General features: G+C 42.2%; 1 protein-coding gene across 3 annotated transcripts in view; it reads left to right on the top strand.

The window, feature by feature from the left end:
• Window positions 1-25,200, top strand: part of ARIH1 (ariadne RBR E3 ubiquitin protein ligase 1) — a 121,046-nt gene that overhangs the window by 32,801 nt on the left and 63,045 nt on the right. For all 3 annotated transcript variants that reach the window (XM_043524709.1, XM_037911209.2, XM_037911210.2), the window contains exon 2: window positions 10,566-10,633. In XM_043524709.1, coding sequence (XP_043380644.1) covers window positions 10,566-10,633 — 68 coding nt within the window. The remainder of the gene's footprint in view (window positions 1-10,565; window positions 10,634-25,200) is intronic.

The following is a 25,200-nucleotide window of genomic DNA, read 5'->3' as shown; positions in this document are numbered from 1 at the left end:
GCAAGTGCTAGAGGAGCCAACTGGGGGGGGAGCTTCTCTTGACCTGCTGCTCACAAACCGGGAAGAATTAGTGGGGGAAGCAAAAGTGGATGGGAATCTGGGAGGCAGTGACCATGAGTTGGTTGAGTTCAGGATCCTGACGCAGGGAAGAAAGGTAAGCAGCAGGATACGGACCCTGGACTTCAGGAAAGCAGACTTCGACTCCCTCAGGGAACGGATGGGTAGGATCCCCTGGGGGACTAACATGAAGGGGAAGGGAGTCCAGGAGAGCTGGCTGTATTTCAAGGAATCCCTGTTGAGGTTACAGGGACAAACCATTCCGATGAGTCGAAAGAATAGTAAATATGGCAGGCGACCAGCTTGGCTTAACGGTGAAATCCTAGCGGATCTTAAACATAAAAAAGAAGCTTACAAGAAGTGGAAGGTTGGACATATGACCAGAGAAGAGTATAAAAATATTGCTCGGGCATGTAGGAATGAAATCAGGAGGGCCAAATCGCACCTGGAGCTGCAGCTAGCAAGAGATGTCAAGAGTAACAAGAAGGGTTTCTTCAGGTACGTTGGCAACAAGAAGAAGGCCAAGGAAAGTGTGGGCCCCTTACTGAATGAGGGAGGCAACCTAGTGACAGAGGATGTGGAAAAAGCTAATGTACTCAATGCTTTTTTTGCCTCTGTCTTCACGAACAAGGTCAGCTCCCAGACTGCTGCGCTGGGCATCACAGCATGGGGAGTAGATGGCCAGCCCTCAGTGGAGAAAGAGGTGGTTCGGGACTATTTAGAAAAGCTGGACGTGCACAAGTCCATGGGGCCGGATGAGTTGCATCCGAGAGTGCCAAAGGACTTGGCGGTTGTGATTGCAGAGCCCTTGGTCATTATCTTTGAAAACTCATGGCGAACGGGGGAAGTCCCAGAAGACTGGAAAAAGGCTAATGTAGTGCCCATCTTTAAAAAAGGGAAGGAGGAGGATCCTGGGAACTACAGGCCAGTCAGCCTCACCTCAATCCCTGGAAAAATCATGGAGCAGGTCCTCAAGGAATCAATTCTGAAGCACTTAGAGGAGAGGAAAGTGATCAGGAACAGTCAGCATGGATTCACCAAGGGCAAGTCATGCCTGACTAATCTAATTGCCTTCTATGACGAGATAACTGGCTCTGTGGATGAGGGGAAAGCAATGGACGTGTTGTTCCTTGACTTTAGCAAAGCTTTTGACACGGTCTCCCACAGTATTCTTGTCAGCAAGTTAAAGTAGTATGGGCTGGATGAATGCACTATAAGGTGGGTAGAAAGTTGGCTAGATTGTTGGGCTCAACGGGTAGTGATCAATGGCTCCATGTCTAGTTGGCAGCCGGTGTCAAGTGGAGTGCCCTAGGGGTCGGTCCTGGGGCCGGTTTTGTTCAATATCTTCATAAATGATCTGGAGGATGGTGTGGATTGCACCCTCAGCAAATTTGCGGATGATACTAAACTAGGAGGAGTGGTAGATTCGCTGGAGGGCAGGGATAGGATACAGAGGGCCCTAGACAAATTGGAGGATTGGGCCAAAAGAAATCTGATGAGGTTCAATAAGGATAAGTGCAGGGTCCTGCACTTAGGACAGAAGAACCCAATGCACCGCTACAGACTAGGGACCGAATGGCTAGGCAGCAGTTCTGCGGAAAAGGACCTAGGGGTTACAGTGGACGAGAAGCTGGATATGAGTCAGCAGTGTGCCCTTGTTGCCAAGAAGGCCAATGGCATTTTGGGATGTATAAGTAGGGGCATAGCGAGCAGATTGAGGGACGTGATCGTTCCCCTCTATTCGACATTGGTGAGGCCTCATCTGGAGTACTGTGTCCAGTTTTGGGCCCCACACTACAAGAAGGATGTGGATAAATTGGAGAGAGTACAGCGAAGGGCAACAAAAATGATTAGCGGTCTGGAACACATGACTTATGAGGAGAGGCTGAGGGAGCTGGGATTGTTTAGTCTGCAGAAGAGAAGAATGAGGGGGGATTTGATAGCTACTTTCAACTACCTGAGAGGTGGTTCCAGAGAGGATGGTTCTAGACTATTCTCAGTGGTAGAAGAGGACAGGACAAGGAGTAATGGTCTCAAGTTGCATGGGGGAGGTTTAGGTTGGATATTAGGAAAAACTTTTTCACCAAGAGGGTGGTGAAACACTGGAATGTGTTACCTAGGGAGGTGGTAGAATCTCCTTCCTTAGAAGTTTTTAAGGTCAGGCTTGACAAAGCCCTGGCTGGGATGATTTAATTGGCGATTGGTCCTGCTTTGAGCAGGGGGTTGTACTAGATGACCTCCTGAGGTCCCTTCCAACCCTGATATTCTATGATTCTATGGTTCTCTTTATGTGTACTGAACACTCAGATTGGAACAGCAGGTTCTCCCTAGTGCATGGTGAGAAGCTGATTTCTTCAAATGCGTTTTTGTCTATCATCAGCTAAAAGAGTTAAACTGCCTAGAAAACTTGTCTTGAAATTGAATGCAGTAACCAACCAAATACTGCAAAATGTCACTGAAATGCGGTTTTCAAAATCCCTGTTTTAAATGTTCTCATAATCTCTCCTAAACTAGTTCGCAATTCATGTATTTTAATATACATCCAGGGTTTTAACTTTTCTCTTTGAGGGAGAGAGATTTTCCTCTTTTGTGCCCCCCATATGGGGTTTGGCCAACAATATACGGAAAGGTTTTATTTGGTAGCCAAAAGAAATGAATCTAACACTAATTGGATTTGTAGCTTAGCGAAAAATACAATTAACCCCCAAAATTAAGGAGTTTGAACTTCAATCACTATCATTTCCCAGTAGAAGTACTCTCTCCAAAACTCTACCAAACCTGCATTCTGAAGTTTATAGGATCCTCATCCACTTCTTTCCTGCATTCTTTTCATGTTTGCTCTCTACTTCTGCTGTAACTAAACTCCAGAGATAGGAAGGTTAGAGATACTCATTTAGAACAGATTGAGTTTTCAGACAAGTGACAGTTCATCAAATTCTGTGAAGCAGTTTGGATTTTCTTCCCTTCCTCCATAGGCAGATTTACTGTATGTATATTTTACTAGAGTTGTCAGAGCTTGTCTTTAAAGTGTTGCTAGAATTTGTTTCAACAAAATGGCTGCTTTCCTCTTTCTTAGGTTTCCCTTACTATCAAGATATCAGTAGCTTTTTGACTAGCTTCTAGTGAGCAGTAGGCAACCTTCTTTCTAGGTTTAAGCATGTACAATTAACAGGTGATTAGTCTTGTGTGATAAATCTATTTTGGCTGTCCTCTCAAACATTGTTTGAATGAAAATCTAATATTGGAACACAAGTTAATTTCTCCCTTGCTTGTCATCTGTTTCTGGCTGCTTTATTTGGTTATTAAAATGTGTTTTTATAAACAGGAGATGTCCTTATAACCCAGTTCTTCCTGCTGCTGCTTCAGACTAAATCCGATCTTTGCATCATCACAGCCTGCCTGTAGCAAATGTTCCATACAGTAGTAGCAGTGTTAAAGCATTGTGCAGTAGGGTTTCACAATTAAATTAACTTCCTTCAAAAATGTAGTCTGACATCAATTGCACAGATCTTTTTTTTTTTTTTTTGTCACTTCATATGGGGCTGCTAGTAGTTACCTTTTAAAAGCACAATCCTTAATGCCAAAGATTTTCACATCTGCAGTTAATTGTGGCTAAAATCACATGTTGATTTTTACCAAATTAGGCCTTTTAAACTTTTCTACTCCCTGGTTTCCAGGGTGCTGTATTGCTTAATTCATGGACAAAGATTTTACTTCTGCTAGTACAGTAGGGACAAAGGGGCAAAGATGTTATGTCCTGCCTTCTGTATCAACAAAACAACCAGCTAAGTTTTAAATCTTGAATCTTTGTGGAAAACAGATAACTCACTTTTTTGGATCTGGTAGGAGCTTGATGTGCTGCCAGTAAATCAAAGAATCATAGACTTTAAGGTCAGAAGGGACCATTATGATCGTCTAGTCTGACCTCCTGCACAATGCAGGACACGGAATCTCACCCACCAACTCCTGTAACAAACACCCAACTTATGTCTGAGCTATTGAAGTCCTCAAATCATGGTTTAAAGACTTCAAGGTGCAGAGAATCCTCCAGCAAGTGACCCGTGCCCCATGCTACAGAAGAAGGCGAAAAACCCCCAGGGCCTCTGCCAATCTGCTCTGGGGGAAAATTCCTTCCTGACCCCAAATATGGCGATCAGCTAAACCCTAAGCATGTGGGCAAGACTCACCAGCCAGACACCCGGGAAAGAATTCTCTGTAGTAACTCAGATCCCACCCCATCTAACATCCCATCATAGGCCATTGGGCATATCTACCACCAGTAGTCGAAGATCAATTAATTGCCCAAATTTATGTCTTAAAGCCAGATATGTCTTTTGACCCCACTGCTTCCCTTGGAAGGCTGTTCCAGAACTTCATTCGTCTGATGGTTAGAAACCTTCATCTAATTTCAAGTCTAAACTTCCTGATGGCCGGTTTATATCCATTTGTTCTTGTGTCCACATTGGTGCTGAACTTAAATACTACTTCTCCCTCCGTGGTATTTATCCCTCTGATATATTTATAGAGAGCAATCATATCGCCTCTCAGCCTTCTTTTAGTTAGGCTAAACAAGCCAAGCTTATTGAGTCTCCTTTCATAAGACAGGTTTTCCATTCCTCAGATCGCTTTCGTAGCCCTTCTCTGTACGTGTTCCAGTTTGAATTCATCCTTCTTAAACATGGGAGACCAGAACTGTACTCATCTGGAATAGTGTGGTCTCACTGGTGTCTTGTATAATGGTATTAACACCACCTTATCTCTACTGGAAATACCTCGCCTGATGCATCCCAAGACCGCATTAGCTTTTTTCACGGCCATATCACATCGGCGGCTCATAGTCATCCTGTGATCAACCAATACTCTGAGGTCCATCTCCTCCTCTGTTACTTCCAAGTAATCTGTCCCCAGTTTATAACAGAAATTCTTGTTGTTAATCCCTAAATGCATGATCTTGCACTTTTCACAATTAAATTTCATTCTATTACTATTACTCCAGTTTACAAGGTCATCCAGATCTTCCTGTATGATATCCCGGTCCTTCTCAGTATAGGCAATACCTTCCAGCTTTGTGTCATCTGCAGACTTTATTAGCACATTCCTGCTTTTTGTGCAAAGGTCAATAATAAAAAGATTAAATAAGACTGGTCCCAAAACCGATCCCTGAGGAGCTCCACTAGTAACCTCCTTCCAGTGTGACAGTTCACCTTTCAGTGTGACCCGCTGTAGTCTCCCCTTTAACTAGTTCCTTATCCACCTTTCAGTTTTCATATTGACCCCCATCTTTTCCAGTTTAGCTAATAATTCTCCATGTGGAACAGTATCAAATGCCTTACTGAAATCTAGGTAAATTAGATCCACTGCATTTCCTTTGTCTAAAAATGTTACCTTCTCAAAGGAGGAGATCAGGTTGGTTTGACACGATCTACCTTTTGAAAGCCATGTTGTATTTTGTCCCAATTACCATTGACCTCAATGTCCTTAACTACTTTCTCCTTCAGAATTTTTTCCAAGACCTTGCATACTACAGATGTCAAACTAACAGTCCTGTAGTTACCCGGATCGCTTTTTTTTCCTTTCTTAAAAATAGGAACTATGTTATCAAGTCTTTGACTTACACATTTAATTAATTTGGTAGTGAAGTAGCTAAGGGAAACTGAACCCCCGCAGGCTTCTAGAAGTGAGCCACTTTCCTGACCACAAACACATTGCAAATTACTGGACCTATATTGTGACATCAGTGTCACAGGTATAATTCTGGTGTAGCATACCCTTTTGTGACATTGAAGTCTTCCACCATCGAAGGAAGAGAGGAAAATAGTTTCCTTTAGTTTCTCTTTATGGTTACGTTGCTGAAGATGTCTTGGGGACCCTGACTCAGAATTTGATGTAGAAAGCTGCAGTATCACTTCACTGGGAAAACAGCAGAATTCAGAAATGAAACTAATTCATCTGTCAGTCTATCAAAATACTGTAAAATGTCAAGTCAAACAAAAAATATTCACCGAAGTGCAATCTGTATCCAAACCATTTGACTAAAAATTGTTGCTGATCTTCAAAATAGCATAATCACTGGTCTTAAGATGTCTGTTTCTGTATCCACCCTGTCCTTCCTGCTTTCCCTCCTGTGCTACACAGTTTATTACAAAAAGGGCCTACCAGTCCACTGCTGCTGTGCCCAATTGATCTCTGAAGTGCTTAATGGGAACTTGCAGAAGTGTGAATTTAGTGGTTCAAGGGCCTGGTGGGCTGCTGCAACAGAGGGAAGACAGCACTTCAAGGTAATTAAGACCATCTTAACACCTTAGTAGGGAAAAAATACTTTAGGAAAATATTGCTTCCTTGTGCATCCTTCTGGCAAATTCACTGCAACGAGAAATATCGTAGATTACATTTGTAAAAAGCTACATATTTTCTTGTTGGAGATTTGCTTAGAATTCTAGTGCAAGGCAAAGCTAACTCTCTTTGTTTAAATCAGTGTGTTTTGTTTTAATGTGTGATGGTGCTGGGATGATTAGCTGGAGAAACCCTATATGGTATTTGTCCTATATGCTTGGCAGGACTTGCCTGAGACACTGAAACAAATACTGCCTTATTGAAATAGAAAGGGATTTTTTCCTAAAGTACAAGTTTTAGTGATTGTAAGTGTTGAAACTGTAACTTGTGACCTAGGTAGTCTGGCGGTAAAATCAGCTCAAATCCGGTGTGGCCCTTTCAAGGGAATTAGGGACCAGTCTTTCTGTCATGGGCTCTGTTAAGGGGAATGAGCCAATCCAGACCCACCCAGGTGACTGGATAACATTTAACTCATTAAGGAACACCTGGGCCTAATAAAGGCTTACAAGGGTTCAGTCAGAAATCCCCACAATGCAGAGGGGAAGCCCTGGGAAAAGGAACTTTTCAGGGGATTTCTTAGAGAGCTCATCAGAAAAAGGGAACCTAGGAAGGGTACTCCTGCAGTTAGCAGGTTCCAAAAGGGCTACAAGCGACAAAGCCTTAGGAAAGCCTAGTCCCAACAACAGGATCTTGCCAGGCAGTAGCAAGAGGCCCAGATCGCTGGGGAACTACATGCTGCTCCAGAGAAGAGCTGCATCAGCTTGACCTCTGCAAGGATCCTGAGTCCACAAAAGGAACTCTTCCCAAGGTGACGGCAGGAGACCTGACTCCAGAAGAGGGTCCCAGGTTTAGGGCATTAGTGGTAAAGAACCTGGCTAGAGGACTCATGTGGAGAAGACTGACTGATAGTAACTTTCCACCACTCTCACTCCCCCCAGGATGCAGGGAGTAAAGGCTTGATTGCATGTCTGTTTGGCCTTTGATTAAATAAACTGGACCCTGAAGGGGCACCGCTAGCTGTATACAAGTCTCACTGAATTTGATAGCCCACAAGGAGAAACTAAGGTAGGGGCACATTAGCTGCTCCACACTGGGCTGCTGGGAGAACATAGAACGGCCATACTGGGTCAGGTCAGTGGTCCCTCTAGCCCAGTATCCTGTCTTCTGACAGTGGCCAGTGCTAGATGCTTCAGAGGGAATGAACAGACCAGAGCAATTTATTGAGTGATCCATCCCATCATCCAGTCCTGGTTTCTGACAGTCCAGGGTTTAGGGACATGGAGAGCATGGGGTTGCATCCCTGACCATCTTCACTAATAGCTGTTTGTGGATCTATCCTCCATGAACTTATCAAATTGTGTTTTGAATGCAGTTATACTTTTGGCCTTCACAACTTCCCCTGGCAACTAGTTCGACAGGTTGACTGTATTGTGTGAAGAAATACTTCCTTGTGTTGGGTGACCCCTGGTTCTTGTGTTATGTGAAGGGGTAAATAACACTTCCTTAGTAGCTTTCTTCACACCAGTCATGGTTTTGTAGACTTCTATCATATCCCCCTTAGTCATCTCTTTTCCAAGCTGAACAGTCACAGGCTTTTAAATCTCTCATATGGAAGATGTTCTGTACCCCTCATCATTTTTGTTGCCCTTCTCTGCACCTTTTCCAATTCTAATATCTTTTTTTGAGATGGGGCAACTAAAACTTCATGCAGTAATCCGTGGTATGCCCATACTTTGATCTATATAGTGGCATTATGATATTTCCTAATGGTTCCTAACGTTCTGTTGGCTTTTTGACTGCTGCTGCACATTGAGTGGATGGATAGTTCTCTGAAAACATGATTTTTTTTTTCAAGATATTGACTCGTACCAGCTAATTTAGACCCCATCATTTTGTATGTATATTTGCAATTGTTTTCCAATGTGCATTACTTTGCATTTATCAACATTGAATTTCATCTGCCATTTTGTTGCCTAGTCACCCAGTTTTGTGAAGATCCCTTTGTAACTCTTTGCAGTATGCTTTGTAATTCTGTCATGTGCCAAAGTTGGCAGCTCACTGTTTACCCCCTTTTCCAGATCATTTATGAATATGTTGAACAGCACTGGTCCCAGCACAGATCCTTGGGGGACCCTGCTATTTCTGTACTGTGAAAACTGACCATTTATTCTTACCCTTTCTTTCTTAGCTTTTAACCAGTTACTGGTCTGAGAGGACCTTGCCTCTCATCTGATGACTTCTTACTTTGCTTAAGAGCCTTTGGTAAAGGACTTTGTCCAAGGCTTTCTGAAAGTCCAAGTACACTATATCCACTGGATTATATTTATTCACAGGCCTCAAAGAATTCTAATAGATTGGTGAGACATGATTTCCCTTTACAGAGGCTGTGTTGACTCTGGTGTGCAGCACAATGCCAGTGTTGACACAGATGCTCTGAGGGCAAGCACTTACCCTGTAACAGGCTCTATTTTAGTATTCAGTTTAGTTACTACAGGAAATGTTTATGGTTATATTAGACATAATTATGTGATTATCTACAATCTGTTCAATACTTGCACCACTTCAGAGGCTTTTCCTGTCATTCCCATCCACTGAGTGATGGATCTTAACCCACTTTGATTTTGCTTGCACTAAACGGAAAACATCTGTGGGATGTTAACATAACTGTGTTGTCCAGAGCTTCCTGAAGAAACATGATTGGGTTGTTGTGAGTTTATATACCTATGGTCATAGAATCATAGAATGTCAGGGTTGGAAGGGACCTCAGGAGGTCATTTAGTCCAACCCCCTATTTTTGCCCCAGGTCCCAAATGGCCCCCTCAAGGATTGAGCTTACAACCCTGGGTTTAGCAGGCCAATGCTCAAACCACTGAGCTATCCCTCCCCCCTCTGAGTTGATCATGTGAGAAGGGAAGTGTAACAAGATAATGAGTCTTGTCCTTTCTGTAACAGCCAAGGTATGCTTTCAGACGCCTGGTGGATGGTGGATCCTGGTCTGTAGGGTATCGTTAAATTACAAATCATACGTGATGGGGACTACATCCTTAAAGAAATGGTTCCCAAACCCCTCTTCTGGCCTTCAAACTATCTTCCAACCTTGCCAAGTTCATCATCAGAAATAAGCTCCACATAAATCAGGACCTACCAACTCAAAGTGATACCAGACCCTGCCATAATATATGCAAAGCCTGCAGACGTATCTCCACTGCTGTGATGAACAATACCTGCCACAACATACTTTAAGATCCCTGGGTCCTACCCATGCCTATTACAACATGTTGTGTACCTCATACAGTGCACTAAATGCTCCAATAACTACGTGGGTGAAATCAAACAATCATTATGCTCTCAAATGAACGCTCTCAGGAAAATGCTAAAAGACAAAAATACTGTCTCATCTGTGGGTGAACAATTTTTGCACACTCCACCTCTAACTTCTCAGTCCTCATCGTCAAAGGAAACCTGCACACCGCCTTCAAAAGACAAGCTTGGGAGCTTTAATTCAAACTTTGCTAGATACTAAAAATCATGGTCTTAACAACACTGGATGTATGGCTTATTACAACAGTCTGTAACCCACTATCCCCATTTTTTTTGTCCTGTGACTTGCAGGGGTGTTAACAGGCCACTTCACCTTGATTGGTTCCTTAGAATGTGTTAACTCCTCAGGCTAAACACCTTGTTCCACCTTGTATTTAGCTGTGATTCTTGAGTACCTTTCCCAGACCTGAAGAAGAGCTCTGTGTAGCTTGTAAGCTTGTCTTTCACCAACAGAAGTTGATCCAATAAAAGATACTACCTCACCTGCCTTGTCTCTTTAGTGATATGCAGTAGACATGAAGTTAACTGCTGTGGTGACTTATACGGAGCATTGAGTCTACAACAGTTTTTTTTTCCATTTTGCTTAAATGAATTTCTTAGGGTAGCACTTACGAAAAATGCTTTTATTCAAACAAATGTTAAGCCTATTTAATTTTTCAAATGTGCTTATCTACTTGGACTAATAGTTCATCCAGTGTGGAGATAATGAGGACAGTACAACTTGTCAATAAACATTTAGTATCCTTGGCCTCCATGTTTGCTTGTCAAGAGCCTTATTCAGGTCCCTGATCACCAATGGACTGAGATAAGAGTTTACTGTTTGTTGTACATTATTTTGTTTTCTCTTTCTCTAGAATCCGGCAACTATCACCAGAATACTACTTAGCCATTTCAACTGGGATAAAGAGAAGCTGATGGAAAGGTAAGTAGCCACCTTTTTGGTAGACAGACACTTTTCACTTGAAACCCATAAGAAGTGGAGATAAAGTGGAGATTTTCGTGTATGGAAAATCTGTTATGTGAGGTAGAGGAAATTTTTCCTTTTTACATAGCAGTGCACACTAGCTATTGTTTTAGCACTGCTAATTTTCAGAAGCTAATGGGGAAAGTAAATACCCATGAGAAGTATACCTGCTTTTTTTGAGGGGGCATTTGTTGCTTGACTTTTCCATCCCCCAATTCCCTTCCAGTTTCATGTGTATATGCTCTGGGAATTTTGTATTTCTGCAAGGATTCCAAATGCCCCTAAAATGGGGTGGGCAAACTATTGCCATTTTAAGCCAGCCCGTGAGCTCCTGCTGGGGAGTGGGGTCTGCAGTTTGCCCCACTCCGGCTGGAGAGCTGGGTCAGGGGCTGCACCACGCGGCCCTGCTCTGGCCAGGGCGCTGGGTCGGGGGCCGCACCGTGCGGCTCCTGGAAGCCATGCCATGGCCCCGCTCTGGCTCCTAAGCACTCCAGTGGGAACAGTAGGGGGGTGCCTGCGGATGGGGCAGTGTGCAGAGCTGCCTAGCTGCGCCTCCAGGTAGGAGCCGGAGAAGGGACATGCCACTGTTTCTGGGAGCCGCTTGAGGAAAGCACCACTAGGAGCCTGCACCCCTGAGCCTCTCCCCACGCCCCAACCCTCTGCCCCAGCCCTGATTTCTCCTCCCCCCCACTCTCCAAACCCTCGGTCCCAGCCCAGAGCACCCTCCTACACCCCAAACTCCTCAGCCCCACCCCAGAGCCCGCACCCACAACCAAAGCCCCCACCCCCAACCCCAATTTCATGAGTGTTCATAGCCCACCATACAATTTCTATTCCCCTATGTGGCCCTCAGGCCAAAAAGTTTGCCGACCTCTTCCCTAAGAGAAGCAAGCACAAACACATTCCTGTTATCTTGCAAATACTTAGATTGGGTGCCTTCTGCATGTCATCCTTGCTTGTTCATCTTTTTTTGTGTCTAACATGTTGAGTCTTGGGTGGCCAGAAATAAACTCTGCATTAATCCTGCAGTGACTAAATTGCTCTTGACTGATACAGGGCATCAGTATATGTGTATGTGCTAGCCTGCCTTGTTTTCATCTTCTGGACACTGATTTTTTTGTCTTGTCTTTTGGGGTTGTGGTTTGAATCTTGGGTTTTCTATGGAAAAGTATTTTGCTGCCACCTTTTTGATTTCTAGTCAATGTTGCCAGAACAAAATGTTTCTTCTGAAAACACAAATCTTTGTGTTTTCAGGAGTGAAAGAGTGCTTTGCTAGATTCTGTTGTGGTGGTGTATTTTGCTGTATAACCTCTGAGCCTAACTCCAGCAGCTAGATTGGTAACACGGCCAAATATGATAGTCTCTGTAAAAGAATATGGGAGCCAAGAAAATCAGGGTTCTTATACAAGTTGATTAAACATAGGGACATCAGTCTAGAAACACTGGTTAGACGGCCGTGGTGGTTCTTTACCTTGACCTCCATGGCCTCGCTTATCTCCTCCTTGCTGATGTTAGAACTCCACTAATTCAGACAAGAAAAATGTAACTGCAGAGAGTGTGTGTGCATGTGCATTGCAGTACTATGGAGTCTTGTAGGATAACTGCTTTTTCTGGACTGTATTGATTACAGGGGGATCTCTGGCCTATGAAGCTGTTTAGAATATGTAGTAATAGGGTGATCCATGGCCTGTTATATTGGGTACATGTGGAAACCATTTCTTTGGTATGTGTTGGGAGCATGTGGTCACTGATCAGTACAGGTTCAGTTAATTGGAGAAGTGATGGTGGTGGATGTCCATTCCACATAATGGAATAAGGCAGGATCTCATGTGGCCCATAATGGGGGTATGAAAGGGGTCTGACTTTAGCTAATTAGTGAGTGGGTTTGCAGTTTGATGCTCTTATATAGCTTTGCTCCAGGATAGTAGAGGTCTGTAACAGTAGCTGAATCATATATGGTAGTCAAGGCTAAGGGGAAAGGTTAAGGCTGGTATTAAAACCTTAGCCATTCCCAAAGTTTTGACATTGAGGTTTTCTGAACTACTGGTACAACTTTCTAGATTCCTGACTTTCAAACGTCTTAATATTTTGAGAGCTAATGTTGAAAATAACTGAAGGGTTTTTTGTTTTGGAAGAATGCACTCATGTTGAAGTCACTTAACTTGCTGACTGCAAGCAGTAACATTTGGATTCTTCTACATAAAGCTGGTGTCTCTTTCTGCGGTGTTATTTGTCTGAATTTCCCATGTTGAGTATTTAATTAAGCCAGGTCAAATTCTAATCTGGCTGACATCCTGGAGTTTTCACTTTGCAATAGTGGAACACCTAAATATGCTTGCTTAAGCATCAACCCTTTTTCTTGGCTTTCTCACTTAGCACCTGTATACTGGCCAGTATAAAGTAGCATCAGTCTGAGAAAGGAAGACCACAAGTGAGATTTTTAAGGGGACATTGCTGTTAAATTAGGCATTTTTTAAAGAGGATTTTACAAACCCCAACAGAAACCTTTTAAATACACATGTATACTTGCAACCTCCTTGGGTAAATATCAACCTTGGGTAATGTCATTTATTGTTAAAATGCTTATTTTAACTCTAGGTTTTTCTGCAAAATTTGAAAACTATAACCATAAAACAAGCTCTGTAAAAGTGATCCTTGCCAGCCAATGCTAGTAAACAATATTAACGGCTTGCTAACAATATTTCCTACTACAGCAAGGGTATTAAAACAATTCCTCCCAAGCCACTATTGATGCCGCCAACCCTCTCTTCCCAGAAAAGCCCACAGCAAAGCTTTGTAGCACTCCCCTGAAGCTCAGATGTGTGAAACCAAGGAGTGGGTGGTTGCGAGAAAGTTTGTGTTCATTTTTCATAGAGAACACCCAGCTGAACACCTCTTTTTATACCAAGGGACTAGCTTGAGCACTTCTGATGACTTGAGCTGCTGTTGTATAATTATAGTGGTGAGGAGATAGTCATTTGAGCATTCAGGGGTTTAAATTTAATTCTGCCTCAGTGAGTTGGTGGCAGAGCTGGAAATGAGCCCAGAGTCCCAGAACCCATCTTCTGCTCTTATCCTTCTATTTCAGTGAGCGGTTTCTATTTAAAAGAATGTGGCCACCTACTTAATATAGATATGGATAGATATGGTAGTCTTACAAAACCAAATGCATATTTTAAAGTCTTGTTTAGCTTAAATATTCTCTGGCAAGTGTTAACTTGGCATTGTGCTAGTGTAGGTGATACTGAAAATGACTAGCGTTTTCCTTGTCTGAGGAGAGCGGAATCCAGAAGTCAGCCAACAAACGGAAAATAAATTGTTAAAACGTTTCCTTAGCACTATACCTTTTTTTAAAGAAAGTAACTTTTGACCGCACACTGTCCACTTAAACATCCCCCTCTGCAGTGTTGGGGCGTCAGACAGAACAATGTTTGTAGCACTTACTGGTTCTTAATATTATCAAAATTGGGTGCCTAATATAAAGCGCATAAATAAGAAGCTTGATTTTTTTCATAGATACTGAGTACCCACATATCCTGTTGCCTTCCTTCACTGGTATAAAACACTTCCTCTTAAATTATAAGAAGTCAGTAACATGGGTGAAAGCTATCATGATATAGTCTTTTCTCAGAACATGGAGAGCTCTCTCTCCCTTGGCATATTTTGCAGTTGTCATGCACATTTTATATTGAACAGGTTAATTTTTATACCTTTGTGATGACACTTCTGGTGTGGCATTATGTAGAGTCCAAATCATGGTCTGTGAGTTTCTCTTATACTCAGAGCAGATTCTGTATAGTGGTATTAGCAAGACATTTAGTCGAGAAACAGTTTTATCCATTGTCCTCTGTGTGTCTGAAAGCAAAATTTGTGTTTGGAAAGGATCGCTGGAGGATTGAGGCTTGCATGGAAGTAATATTAGATAGCAGCAGTTAACATTTGATGCCCAACATGCTGCACAACTCCAGGAGAATAAAAAATGCTCAAATATCGCTATTTCCCTCTAGATCTCAATGATTTATGCTATTGTCACTGCAGTTGGCAGGATGCTGGTGCTTAAATTTCCCCAAAGCTTGAACATGCCTCTGAATGCATAAACGTTACCAGTTAGTTTGTGACAGGAAAATATCATATAGAGAATAAGGGTGTATATTTTTGGAAAAGACAGAAATGTGCTTGGAACTGAAGTTTTGCTACCTTCCATAATTTACTCTTATGTAGCAGCTCATAGCCGTGGCATCTGAATCCCTTCACTGCTGAGCATATCAGAAAGATGAATCTAGGATTTTTCCATTGAAGTGTCTTCTAAATGTTTACTTTCCATGATCAGATGTGGTAGTCTTCAGCTTATGGAGTAGTATGTTTAGTTTTATTGTTTTCTAATATTTCTACTTCTGAAGATGAGTTGGCATGGGATCAAGACTACCAGACACCAGCTCTCAGGATCCTAAACCCTCTTCCTTCCAGCCCTTGGCTCAACCTCTCTTCAAAGTTTTAATGGTCAGCCTGAGTTAGTCCTCCTGTACATGTGTGAAGTTTATTAAGTGAACTTTTCATGACTTTTCATATCTTTCTAGTCACTGACCTGACATCTATTCTTTGAATACTGAAAAAGGGTATACTTGTTACTTAGTCTTCAAGCTGAGCACTAGTCTGAAAATGACTGTTAAAATGGTATTGTGTGGGGTGCTATGTTCATGTCTCAATGATTTTTATGGCAAAAGCTTGTGGTTGACAAGGAAGAATCACTGTTTACCCACTATATGAACTCAGCTGGGATGTGAAAGTCGGGCTCAGTTTTGTCCTTATACATCACCAGCAACGAACATGGTCTTTTCCCAGGATAGGGAATGTAGGTCCATTATCTTAAGGCTTGTCTTTAACTTCAGTGGTGCTGCTAGCCTCCTCCTGTTCATACACACACATCTCTTGCTTGAGTTAGCTGGAGCTGAAAGCACGAGCTATCTGGTCAATTGGAGGGTGGGTTGAAGTTGAGTGCTGCTGATGCTCAAGTTAGTAATGCAATGGGATGCAACAGCTCATCTGCTAACCCGATCACTCTGTGTAGTTCTAGTGGTATTTTTTTAGTGTCTGCTCTCACTTGAGCTAGCTAGGCTAGGCTAGCTTGAATGTAGTAACTCAAGCCATCTGTTGCAGTGAAGGCAAACGCTAGTGATATTTTTTCCTCCAGCAGAAAACGATCTGTGTGATTCAGTACTTCATTCTTTATTTAACCCCAAAGCATAGTAGCAAATAGTGTGGTGACAGTAGACTTAGCATCAGTGCCAGTTAGTGCCTCATACCAGGAGTTTTGAGTCATGACAATGAAAGAAGAATGAATTGTTTGGATTTTCTTCAGTTCTCTGTCAAAGGCCAATCTAGTGTCCAGCAGAAAAATCTAGTTAGTTTAATGGGTTTGTGGAAGCTGCCCTCAGAGATTCTACGGTATGTATTAATGATAGCGCTGTCAAATTTGGCCCAGATTTTTGTAAAGATGAGCTTTTAAAATACCTAGTTCCAGTGGAAGTGCTTCCATGAGATTTACAAATTCCAATGAAAGTACTTTAAACATAAATGCCCCTATTATGTTTGCAACCCAAATATTGTGACAATACATGAGAATACATCACGCCTATAAAGGTCATCGGCATGTACTTCTACAGAGCCATAGTCCTTAACACAACTGAGTCCGTTAAGGGCTTCCAGGAAGGCTGACTGTAGTATTCAAATCCTTGCTTTGACACTTTATAGAAATGGTTGCCTTGGTTTGCCACTGTAGAAATCAAAATATGATTAAGACAATGAGTTTCAACCTCTTCAGTATTAAAGCTTCATGTTACAACAAAGTGTTAGGGTCCTCCATCTAACCATTTAAAAAAAGGAAGATGGTTGCAATCTGCTTGGACCTGTTTGACAACCTATGGGATAGCCCACAGGCCCATTGCCCGCTCTGATTTATCTTAATCAGTAAGGCACTTGTGCCCTTTCCTTGAATTCCAAGGTGTCCAACAGCTTGAATTTCCAGAGCCTCTGGCAAACGGGTAAATATCTGAAATTGCACAGAATGGGTCGGGGAACGGGGTGTCCTGTTGTGTCCTCTGGTAAGATATCCAAGGAAAGTGACGTGGCTGTAGGGGCACCCAGATGGGATCTCCTGCATCCCCCCATTCTTGGTTGCAGAAAAGTCAGGTTGGGCTGAGGGAAGGGATAATGTATTAACTCCTTACCCACAGCGCCCAAAGAAAGCGGAAATCTGGGTGGCTTGATGGTTGATCTTTTAGAGTGGTTCATAGGTGACTGCGTCAGAACCCTAGTCTTCTGGCCCATAAAAGTAAGGAGCCTCTGGGGGCAGGCATAGTTGACTCAGTGAAAGATGTGTTGGCTGTATGTAATAGATAAGCTGTGGCATTGCATGTTTACTGTACTCTGCACGCAGCAGATAGCAGTTGCGGCCACGATCTCCTCCTATAACCTTGCATCAACTATTGAGATTTTCAGGAGTATGTAGATCTAATTTTTCTAGATTTCAAACCTTTAAAATGTTTTAATGTCTTTGAAGCTTAACGTTAACAAGGAATTCTTGGATTTGTAATATTTGTTTTGGAGGTAATTCCAGCGTCCATGTAATGCATTTTACTTCCAATTATTGATACTCTGAATTTTAACTTCATATTAATACAGCTGTTATCTGGGAATGTTATAAGATTGTCAAAGGCACACATGACAGGCACTTAATTCCTTTTGAAAGTCATTGGTAGTGGGCACCTACTCTCTCCCCCTTAATCACTTGAAATCTGTGTCATTTAAAAAAAACTAAAAAAAAAACCCCAAAACAAAAAACAACTGTCTGCTGGAACAACTAATACCCATTGAGATAATTTTCCAAATGCCTCTAGCATGTTTCCATATTACAGTAAAACCTCTTTTATCTGGCACTTCACCAACCGGCAAACTCTATAAACCGGCATTTCTGATCTGCACTGAAAGTCCGGTTGGTGTGGGACTGGCAGGGGGCTGAGGCATAGGAGGGGCTGCGGGGCATGCTCTGGGAGGGAGTTTGGGTTTGGGAGGGGATAGGGGGTTGGGGCACAGGAGTGGCTTGGGATGCCAGATTGGGGGGGGAGGGTACTCACCTCTGGCAGCTCCCTGCAAGCAGCTTCCTGTCCCTGCTGTTGCTGGCGGAGGTGCGGCCAGGCGGCTCTGCAGGCACGCTGCCCCCCCTCCTCCCCCTCCCCGAGCGCTGACCACGGCCAATGGGAGCTGTGGTGGGCAGCGTCTGCAGACGGAGGCAGCCTGCTCCACCAGGAGCAGCAGGGGTGGGGAGCCACCGAAGGTGAGCAACCCCTCCCTCCCTCCAATCTGGCACCCTGAGCCTACGCCTCAAGGCCCATCTCAGATCCAAACTTCCTCCCAGAGCCTGTTTCCCACAGCCCCTCCCATGCCCCTGCCCCGCACCTCTCCCACACTCAAAACCCCTCCCTCTGAGTTAACCAGCATTTTTAATTTACTGGTACTGCCCCGTTCCCCCAGCATGCCGGTTAAAAAAGCTTTTACGGTACTCGGATCTCCAGTGTAAGTACAGAATTTTGTTACATGGAAGAAAATACCTTTTGAATGTAAAATTTGTCATGTGTAATTGTGATCAGAATGACTGTTTACTAAAGATTAGTTGAAACGGGAACTTGAAAATGCATTCACGCTATCATCTGCTAATAAGTCCCATTAAATCAGGGAAGTTGCTTAATAGCATGTGAGTTCTGAGAGTGAGCCTTGTTACTAAGGGGATCATAGATTCCTAGAAGATTAGGGTTGGAAGAGACATCAGGTCGGCATCTGGTCCAACCCCCTGCTCAAAGCAGGACCAACCCCAACTAAATCATCCCAGCCAGGGCTTTGTCAAGCTGTGCCTTAAAAACCTCTAAGGATGCAGATTCCACCACCTCCCGAGGTAACCCATTCTAGTGCTTCACCACCCTCCTAGTGAAGTAGTTTTTCTTAATATAAAATAGTTTTTCCTAGTAGTGTCCTTGAACCTCATATAGACTAGACGGGCAACAAGAATGTCTTAGTTAAAAGATGGACTCCCTAATGCGTGTACTCCCCAGTGAGCATAATTCTATCAAGTGTGAAGAATGGACATGATTTAAATTCTCTAGTTCTAAAACTAGATATTAAAACCCTGATTCAGTGCTGGATAGCTGATATCCTACATACTCATAAGTGGGAATTCATTTACTATATTTGTGGACGCTTACCCAAATTAGAATTCATATAATTCCATTGCACAGGAATCTGGCTCTGATAGTTGTTAATGCAAAAACTTAAAATACAACATTGTAATAAACAGCATTACAACTTTGTAAGAAACACTCAATTGGAGACATTACATAGGACTCAAGTTACTACTTCATGTCAGACTGTTTCTACTCAGATTTTCAGAGCTTGAGAAATGACTAAATGCCCTAGCCTGAAGGTCTTTCATGCAAATTTGTCTGATACGTTGCTATTTACAGTAGAATGTAAATTGTGCTGTTCTTCTGGGATTGACATCTTCTGTTCTAGTTACGTTTCTCCAACAAGCAAAAATGTCATTAAAATAAATAGATATCACTGAATGCGTACAGGGAGCAGATCTCTTTCAGTAAGCAGGTGCTATTTTTACATAGTCACTTTCCAGAGAGAGAGAGACTCAAATACAGTAATCCTGTACTAGGAAAATGTGGTTTTCAAAAACGCTGACCTGGATATCCAAACTGTCTACCAAATCCTTTTGTAGTGATAAACACCCATTTTTTCATCATCTGCATTTTCCACAGTATGCATCCGATGAAGTGAGCTGTAGCTCACGAAAGCTTATGCTCAAATAAATTGGTTTAGTCTCTAAGGTGCCACAAGTACTCCTTTTCCTTTTACCAAATCCTTGTAACTAATTGCCATGTCATACATCTTCATTGTGTGTTTGCATATTTCTGTAATTCTCTTCACGCAGCATCCAAGAGTATTTAAATAGTCACATCAGTTTCTTCAAAATGATGTGGCTAAAAGTCTTGCAGCAGGAAATAGGTGGAATAAAAATTTCATTTATTTTGAGCCTTCCAGATCCAGCATAGCTGAGAGTGAGCTTGAACTGTACTACTTGTGCATCAGAATTGTTTACAAAGCTCCAATTAAAGGGGTAGTTAGTTACTCACCCAAATCCTCTGAAACTAATGGGGTGCACAACTGTCAGAGCAAAGTCTGGCCTACAGAATCTCCCTTCTGTCAATCCCAGCAGTGCATGATTTTGACTCCGGTAGGCTCCTTTTGGCAGTGCTAAATCCCTGACCCTTTTTTTTGAGGATCATGTATTACCAAAATGCTTGAAACTGATTTGAAGAAAGTTGAACATGTGACTTGTACTGGGAGGTATCTCAGTACTTCCAAATCTGCTCTGAAATTTGCCAAGGAATTCCAGTTTACTTGTGTGTCTGAGTGAGCTTTATCCCCAACCTTTAGTGTAGTATGACATGTTGAGGATCATTTTTAAATTTTTCACGTTGTAACTGTGTAGTAACTGCTGTTGGCAAAAATTGAAAGGAAGGAGGGAGGGGAAATAGTTGCTCTAAAATTGTTACTAATTTGCCAGTTAGAGGAGGAAGACAACCGCAGGTGAAAAGTAGTGGCTAGTGGTGAAAAGATGATGATCAATGGGACACAGTAATACCAAGGTACAAAACATATACAAATGACAGAGTAGGTCATACTGCTGGAGGAGTGGCACTATATATGAAAGAAAAGTCAAATATAATAATAACCTTTAAATATATCAAACTGTACCATTGAATCTCTATGAATAGAAATTCCATACTTGAATAATAGTACAGCAGTAGGAATATAGTATGAACCACATGACCAGAATGGTGACGGTGACTGTGAAAAGCTAAAGTAGATTAGAGAGGCTACGAAAACTGAAACCCCAGTAATAATAGGGTGGGGGTTTTCAATTATCCCCATATTGACTGGGAACATGTCACTTCGAGATGGGATACAGAGATAAAATTTCTAGACACCATTAATGACTACTTCTTGGACTAGCTAGTCCTGGAATCCACAAGGGGAGAGGCAATTCATGATTGAATTCTAAATGGCACACAGGATCTGGTCCAAGAGGTGAATATAACAGAACTGTTCAGTAATAATTAAGGATTTAATTTGGTCACGAAGGTGATGGAATCCATGACTTCAACAAACCTCTGACTTCCACATCATCCCCGGGTGGCGGGGCTCAGGCTGCAGGGCTGTGAATTTTAATAAAAAATCCCTGTGCCAAGTCTTAACCCTAGTGATCATAATGAAATTAAATTTTATATCCTTGTGGGGGGGGGGGAAATACCTGTGAAACCCACCCAATAATGTTTCCCTTAAAGGAACCTACACAAAAATGAAGAAAGTTGAACAGAAAGGGAATGGTTACAAGAGTGAAATGCCTGCCAGTGGCATAGAAACATTTTTAAAATACCATAATAGAGGCTCAAACTTAATGTATATCCCAAATAATAATAGTAATAAAAACAGAGGGCCAAAAATGCCACTACGACTAAACAGAGTAAAAGAGGTAGTTAGAGACAGATATCCATTAAAAGTCAGATCCCACTGAGGAGAATATTAAGAAGCATAAATTCTGGCAAGTCGAGTATAAAAATGTAATTAGGCAGGCCAAAAGAGAATTCAAAGAGCAACTAGCAAAAGAAACAAAAACTAACAGCAGAAATGTTAAGTACATCAGAAGCAGGAAGCCTGCCAAACAATTAGTGGGGCCACTGAACAATCGAGGTACTAAAGGAGCACTCAAGGAATACAAGGTTATTGCAGAGAAGCTAAATGAACTATCTGCACTAGTCTTCACTGAAGAAGATGTGAGGGAGATTCTCACAGCTGAGCCATTCTTTTTAGGTGACAAATCTGAGGAAGCCATCCCAGCTTGAGGTTTTGGAACGAAGTGATCAATTGAACAGTTACTGAGTTCTGAAAGAACTCAAATATGGAATAACAGAACTACTAACTGTGGTATGTAACCTACCACTTTAATCAGCCTCTGTACCAGATGATGGGAGGATAGTTAATATGACAGATTTTTTTTTAAAGTTCCAGGAACTCTCATGACAATTATGGGTCAGTAAACCTAACTTCAGTAGCAGGCAAATTGGTTGAAACTATGGTAAAGAACAAAATTATCAGACACATATATGAACATGATATGTTGGGGGGTGGGTGGGGAAGAGTCAGCACGGCTTTTGTAAATGGAAATCATGCCTCACCAATCTATTAGAATTCTTTGAAGATGTCAACAAACATGTGGACAAGGCTGAGCCAGTGGATATAGTGTACTTGGACTTTCAGAAAGCCGTTGACAAGGTCTCTCACCAAAGGCTGTTAAGCAAAGTAAGGATTCATGGGATAAGCGGGAAGGTTCTCTAATTGATCAGTAACTCATTAAAGGCTAGGAAACAAAAGGTAGGAATGAATGGTCCATTTTCACAGTGGAGAGAGGTTAAACAGTGATGTCCCCCAGGGACTGCGAAAAATTACAATGGGATCTCACAAAACTGGGTGGCTGGGCAACAAAATGGCAGATGAAATTCAGTGTCGATAAATGCAAAATAATCTGCGTTGTAAATCTAGTTGGGAATATTGATGGGGTCTAAATTAGCTGTTACCATTCAAGAAAGAGATCTTAGAGTCATTGTGGCTAGTTCTCTGAAAACATCCATTCAATGTGCAGCAGCAGTGGAAAAAAGCTAACAATCTTAGGAACAATTAGGAAAGGGATGTATAATACAGAAAATATAATCCATGGTACGCACACACCTCGACTACTGTGTGCATTTCTGGTCGCCCCATCTCAAAAAAAGATATTAGAAATGGAAAAGATGCAGAGAAGGGCAACAAAAATGACTGAGGGTACGGAACAGCTTCCATATGAGGAGAGATTAAAAAGAACTGGGACTGTTCATCTTGGAAAAAGAGAATATTAAGGGAGAAGATGATAGGTCTATCAAATCATAAATGATGTGGAGAAAGTGAATAAGGAAGTGTTATTTACCCCTTCACATAACACAAGAAACAGGGGTCACCCAGTGAAATTAATAGGCAGCAGATTTAAAACCAACATAAAGTACTACTTCACTGCATGTTGTATGAAGCTGTTGAACTTATTGTCGGGGGATGTGAAGGCCCAAAGTATAACTGGGTTCATAAAACATGTTCATCTATGTGTCTGATAATTCTGTTCTTTACCATAGTTTCAGCCAATTTGCATGGTACTGAAGTTAGGTTTACTGGCCTGAATTGCCATGAGAGTCTCTGGAGCCCTTTTTTGTTTTAATTCAGTGTCATATAAACTATCCACCCATCATCTGGTACAGAGGCTGATTAAAGTGATAGGTTACAGACCACAGTTTCATCACATCCGATGAAGTGAGCTGTAGCTCACGAAAGCTTATGCTCAAATAAATCTGTTAGTCTCTAAGGTGCCACAAGTACTCCTTTTCTTTATACCACAGTTAGTAGTTCTGCAGTTTCATATCTGAGTTCCTTCAGAACTCAGGTGAATACCATTTGGTCCTGGTGACTTATTACTGTATAATTTGACAGGTTTCAGAGTAACAGCCGTGTTAGTCTGTATTCGTAAAAAGAAAAGGAGTACTTGTGGCACCTTAGAGACTAACCAGTTTATTTGAGCATGAGCTTTCGTGAGCTACAGCTCACTTCATCGGATGCATAGCTATGCATCCGATGAAGTGAGCTGTAGCTCACGAAAGCTCATGCTCAAATAAACTGGTTAGTCTCTAAGGTGCCACAAGTACTCCTTTTTTTTTGTATAATTTGAGTTTGTTCCAGAATCTCAATCTGGGACAGTTCCTCTGATTTGTCACCTAAAAAGAAAGGCATAGGTGTGGGAATCTTCCTCACTTCCTTTGTAGTGAAGATGGATGCAAAGTATTCATTTAATTTCTCCACAAGGGCCTAGGCTTCTTTGTGTGTTCCTTTAGCACCTTGATTGTCCAGTGGCCCCACTGATTATTTGGTAAGCTTCCTGCTTCTGATGTACATGAAATTTTTTTTGCTGTTTTTTGTCTTTCGCTAGTTGCTCTTTGAATTCTTTTGGCCTGCCTAATACTTTTACACTTGACTTGCTAGTTGACTTGACGTTGATAAAATAAACAAATATAATGGGTATGCAATGAGTTTATTTATTAATGCATTCTAGATTTTTTGGCTCCATATCTTTACTATATTTGAAGAGAATTACAAGTTGTGTGGTCTCTCAACTAACATCAAAGAACTGTGCCAAGGCCCAATCTATTCTGTTCCCAAATTTACCACTTCCTGCAGAATTCAGAAATTTTACATTGAGCTCTAATGCCTACGCTGTGTTTATCTGAGTCTGCAAACTGCTGCAAACGGCTGCTGTAACAGGTGTGAATTGGCCCCATTATCTTAATGGTATGTTAACTCATAACCCTAATGACATTTGAAATTTCAGCATGATTTAAATTGCTGACTGGTGTGGAGTAATGCCAAATTAATATGCTCATTTGTTGGGTGCAATGGTGGATATTGAGATTGGAATAGTGGGGTAGCAGTTGGCTGTTGGGATGGGGAAACTAGAAGTTCAGGTCTCCAGCCTGCCCTTAAAGGAGAGTGGGGGAGAGAGACATCCCCATCCCACTCCTAAAAGCCTCAACACCTTCTTGTGAGGGGACAGATCCCTAAAATATCTTCAACGCTTCCCCAGGGATCAAAAGTCCGTTCTCCAACACCACTGCTGGAACGCCATCTCACACAAGTGTAATTCATTAAAACTCCATTCTTAAATTTACCTGAATCTGTGGCACCACAGTGCTACAAATCAGAGTCCTTGCTGCAACATTTATGACCAGCTTGTAGGTAGGGTCCTCTGTAGTTTGCCTCAGGTACTCTACACGCTGAGAAAATAGCTTAGCTGTATTGTATTGTATTGTTATAGGTGATACTACACTGGGGACATGGAATAAATGAGCCCTAAGAGGATGCTTCTGACTTAGTTTTCTGAACAGTTTTCAAGAACATAAAAGGTTGTTACAAGGAGGAGGGAGAAAAATTATTGTTCTTAACCTCTGAGGATAGGACAAAAAGCAATGGGTTTAAATTGCAGCAAGGGCTGTTTAGGTTGGATATTAGGAAAAAATTCCTAACTGTCAGAGTGGTTAAGCACTGGAATAAATTGCCTAGGAGGTTGTGGAATCTCCATCATTGGGGATTTTTAAGAGAGAGTTGGACAAACACCTGTCAGGGATGGTGTAGATCAGAGGCGGGCAAACTTTTTGGCCTGAGGGCTGCATAGGGTTTCTGAAATTGTATGGAGGGCCGGTTAGGGGAGGCTGTGCCTCCCCAAACAGCCAGGCATGGTCTGCCCCTGCCCCCCATCTGACCCCCCCCCCACTTCTCACCCCGACAGCCCCCCTGGGACTTCTGCCCCATCCAATCCCCCCGTTCCCTGATGG

This window comes from Chelonia mydas, chromosome 10, assembly GCF_015237465.2.
Source record: "Chelonia mydas isolate rCheMyd1 chromosome 10, rCheMyd1.pri.v2, whole genome shotgun sequence".
NCBI lineage: Eukaryota > Metazoa > Chordata > Testudines > Cheloniidae > Chelonia > Chelonia mydas.
Note: the sequence above shows the minus strand (reverse complement) of the source record. Positions and strands in the feature narration are given on the sequence as shown.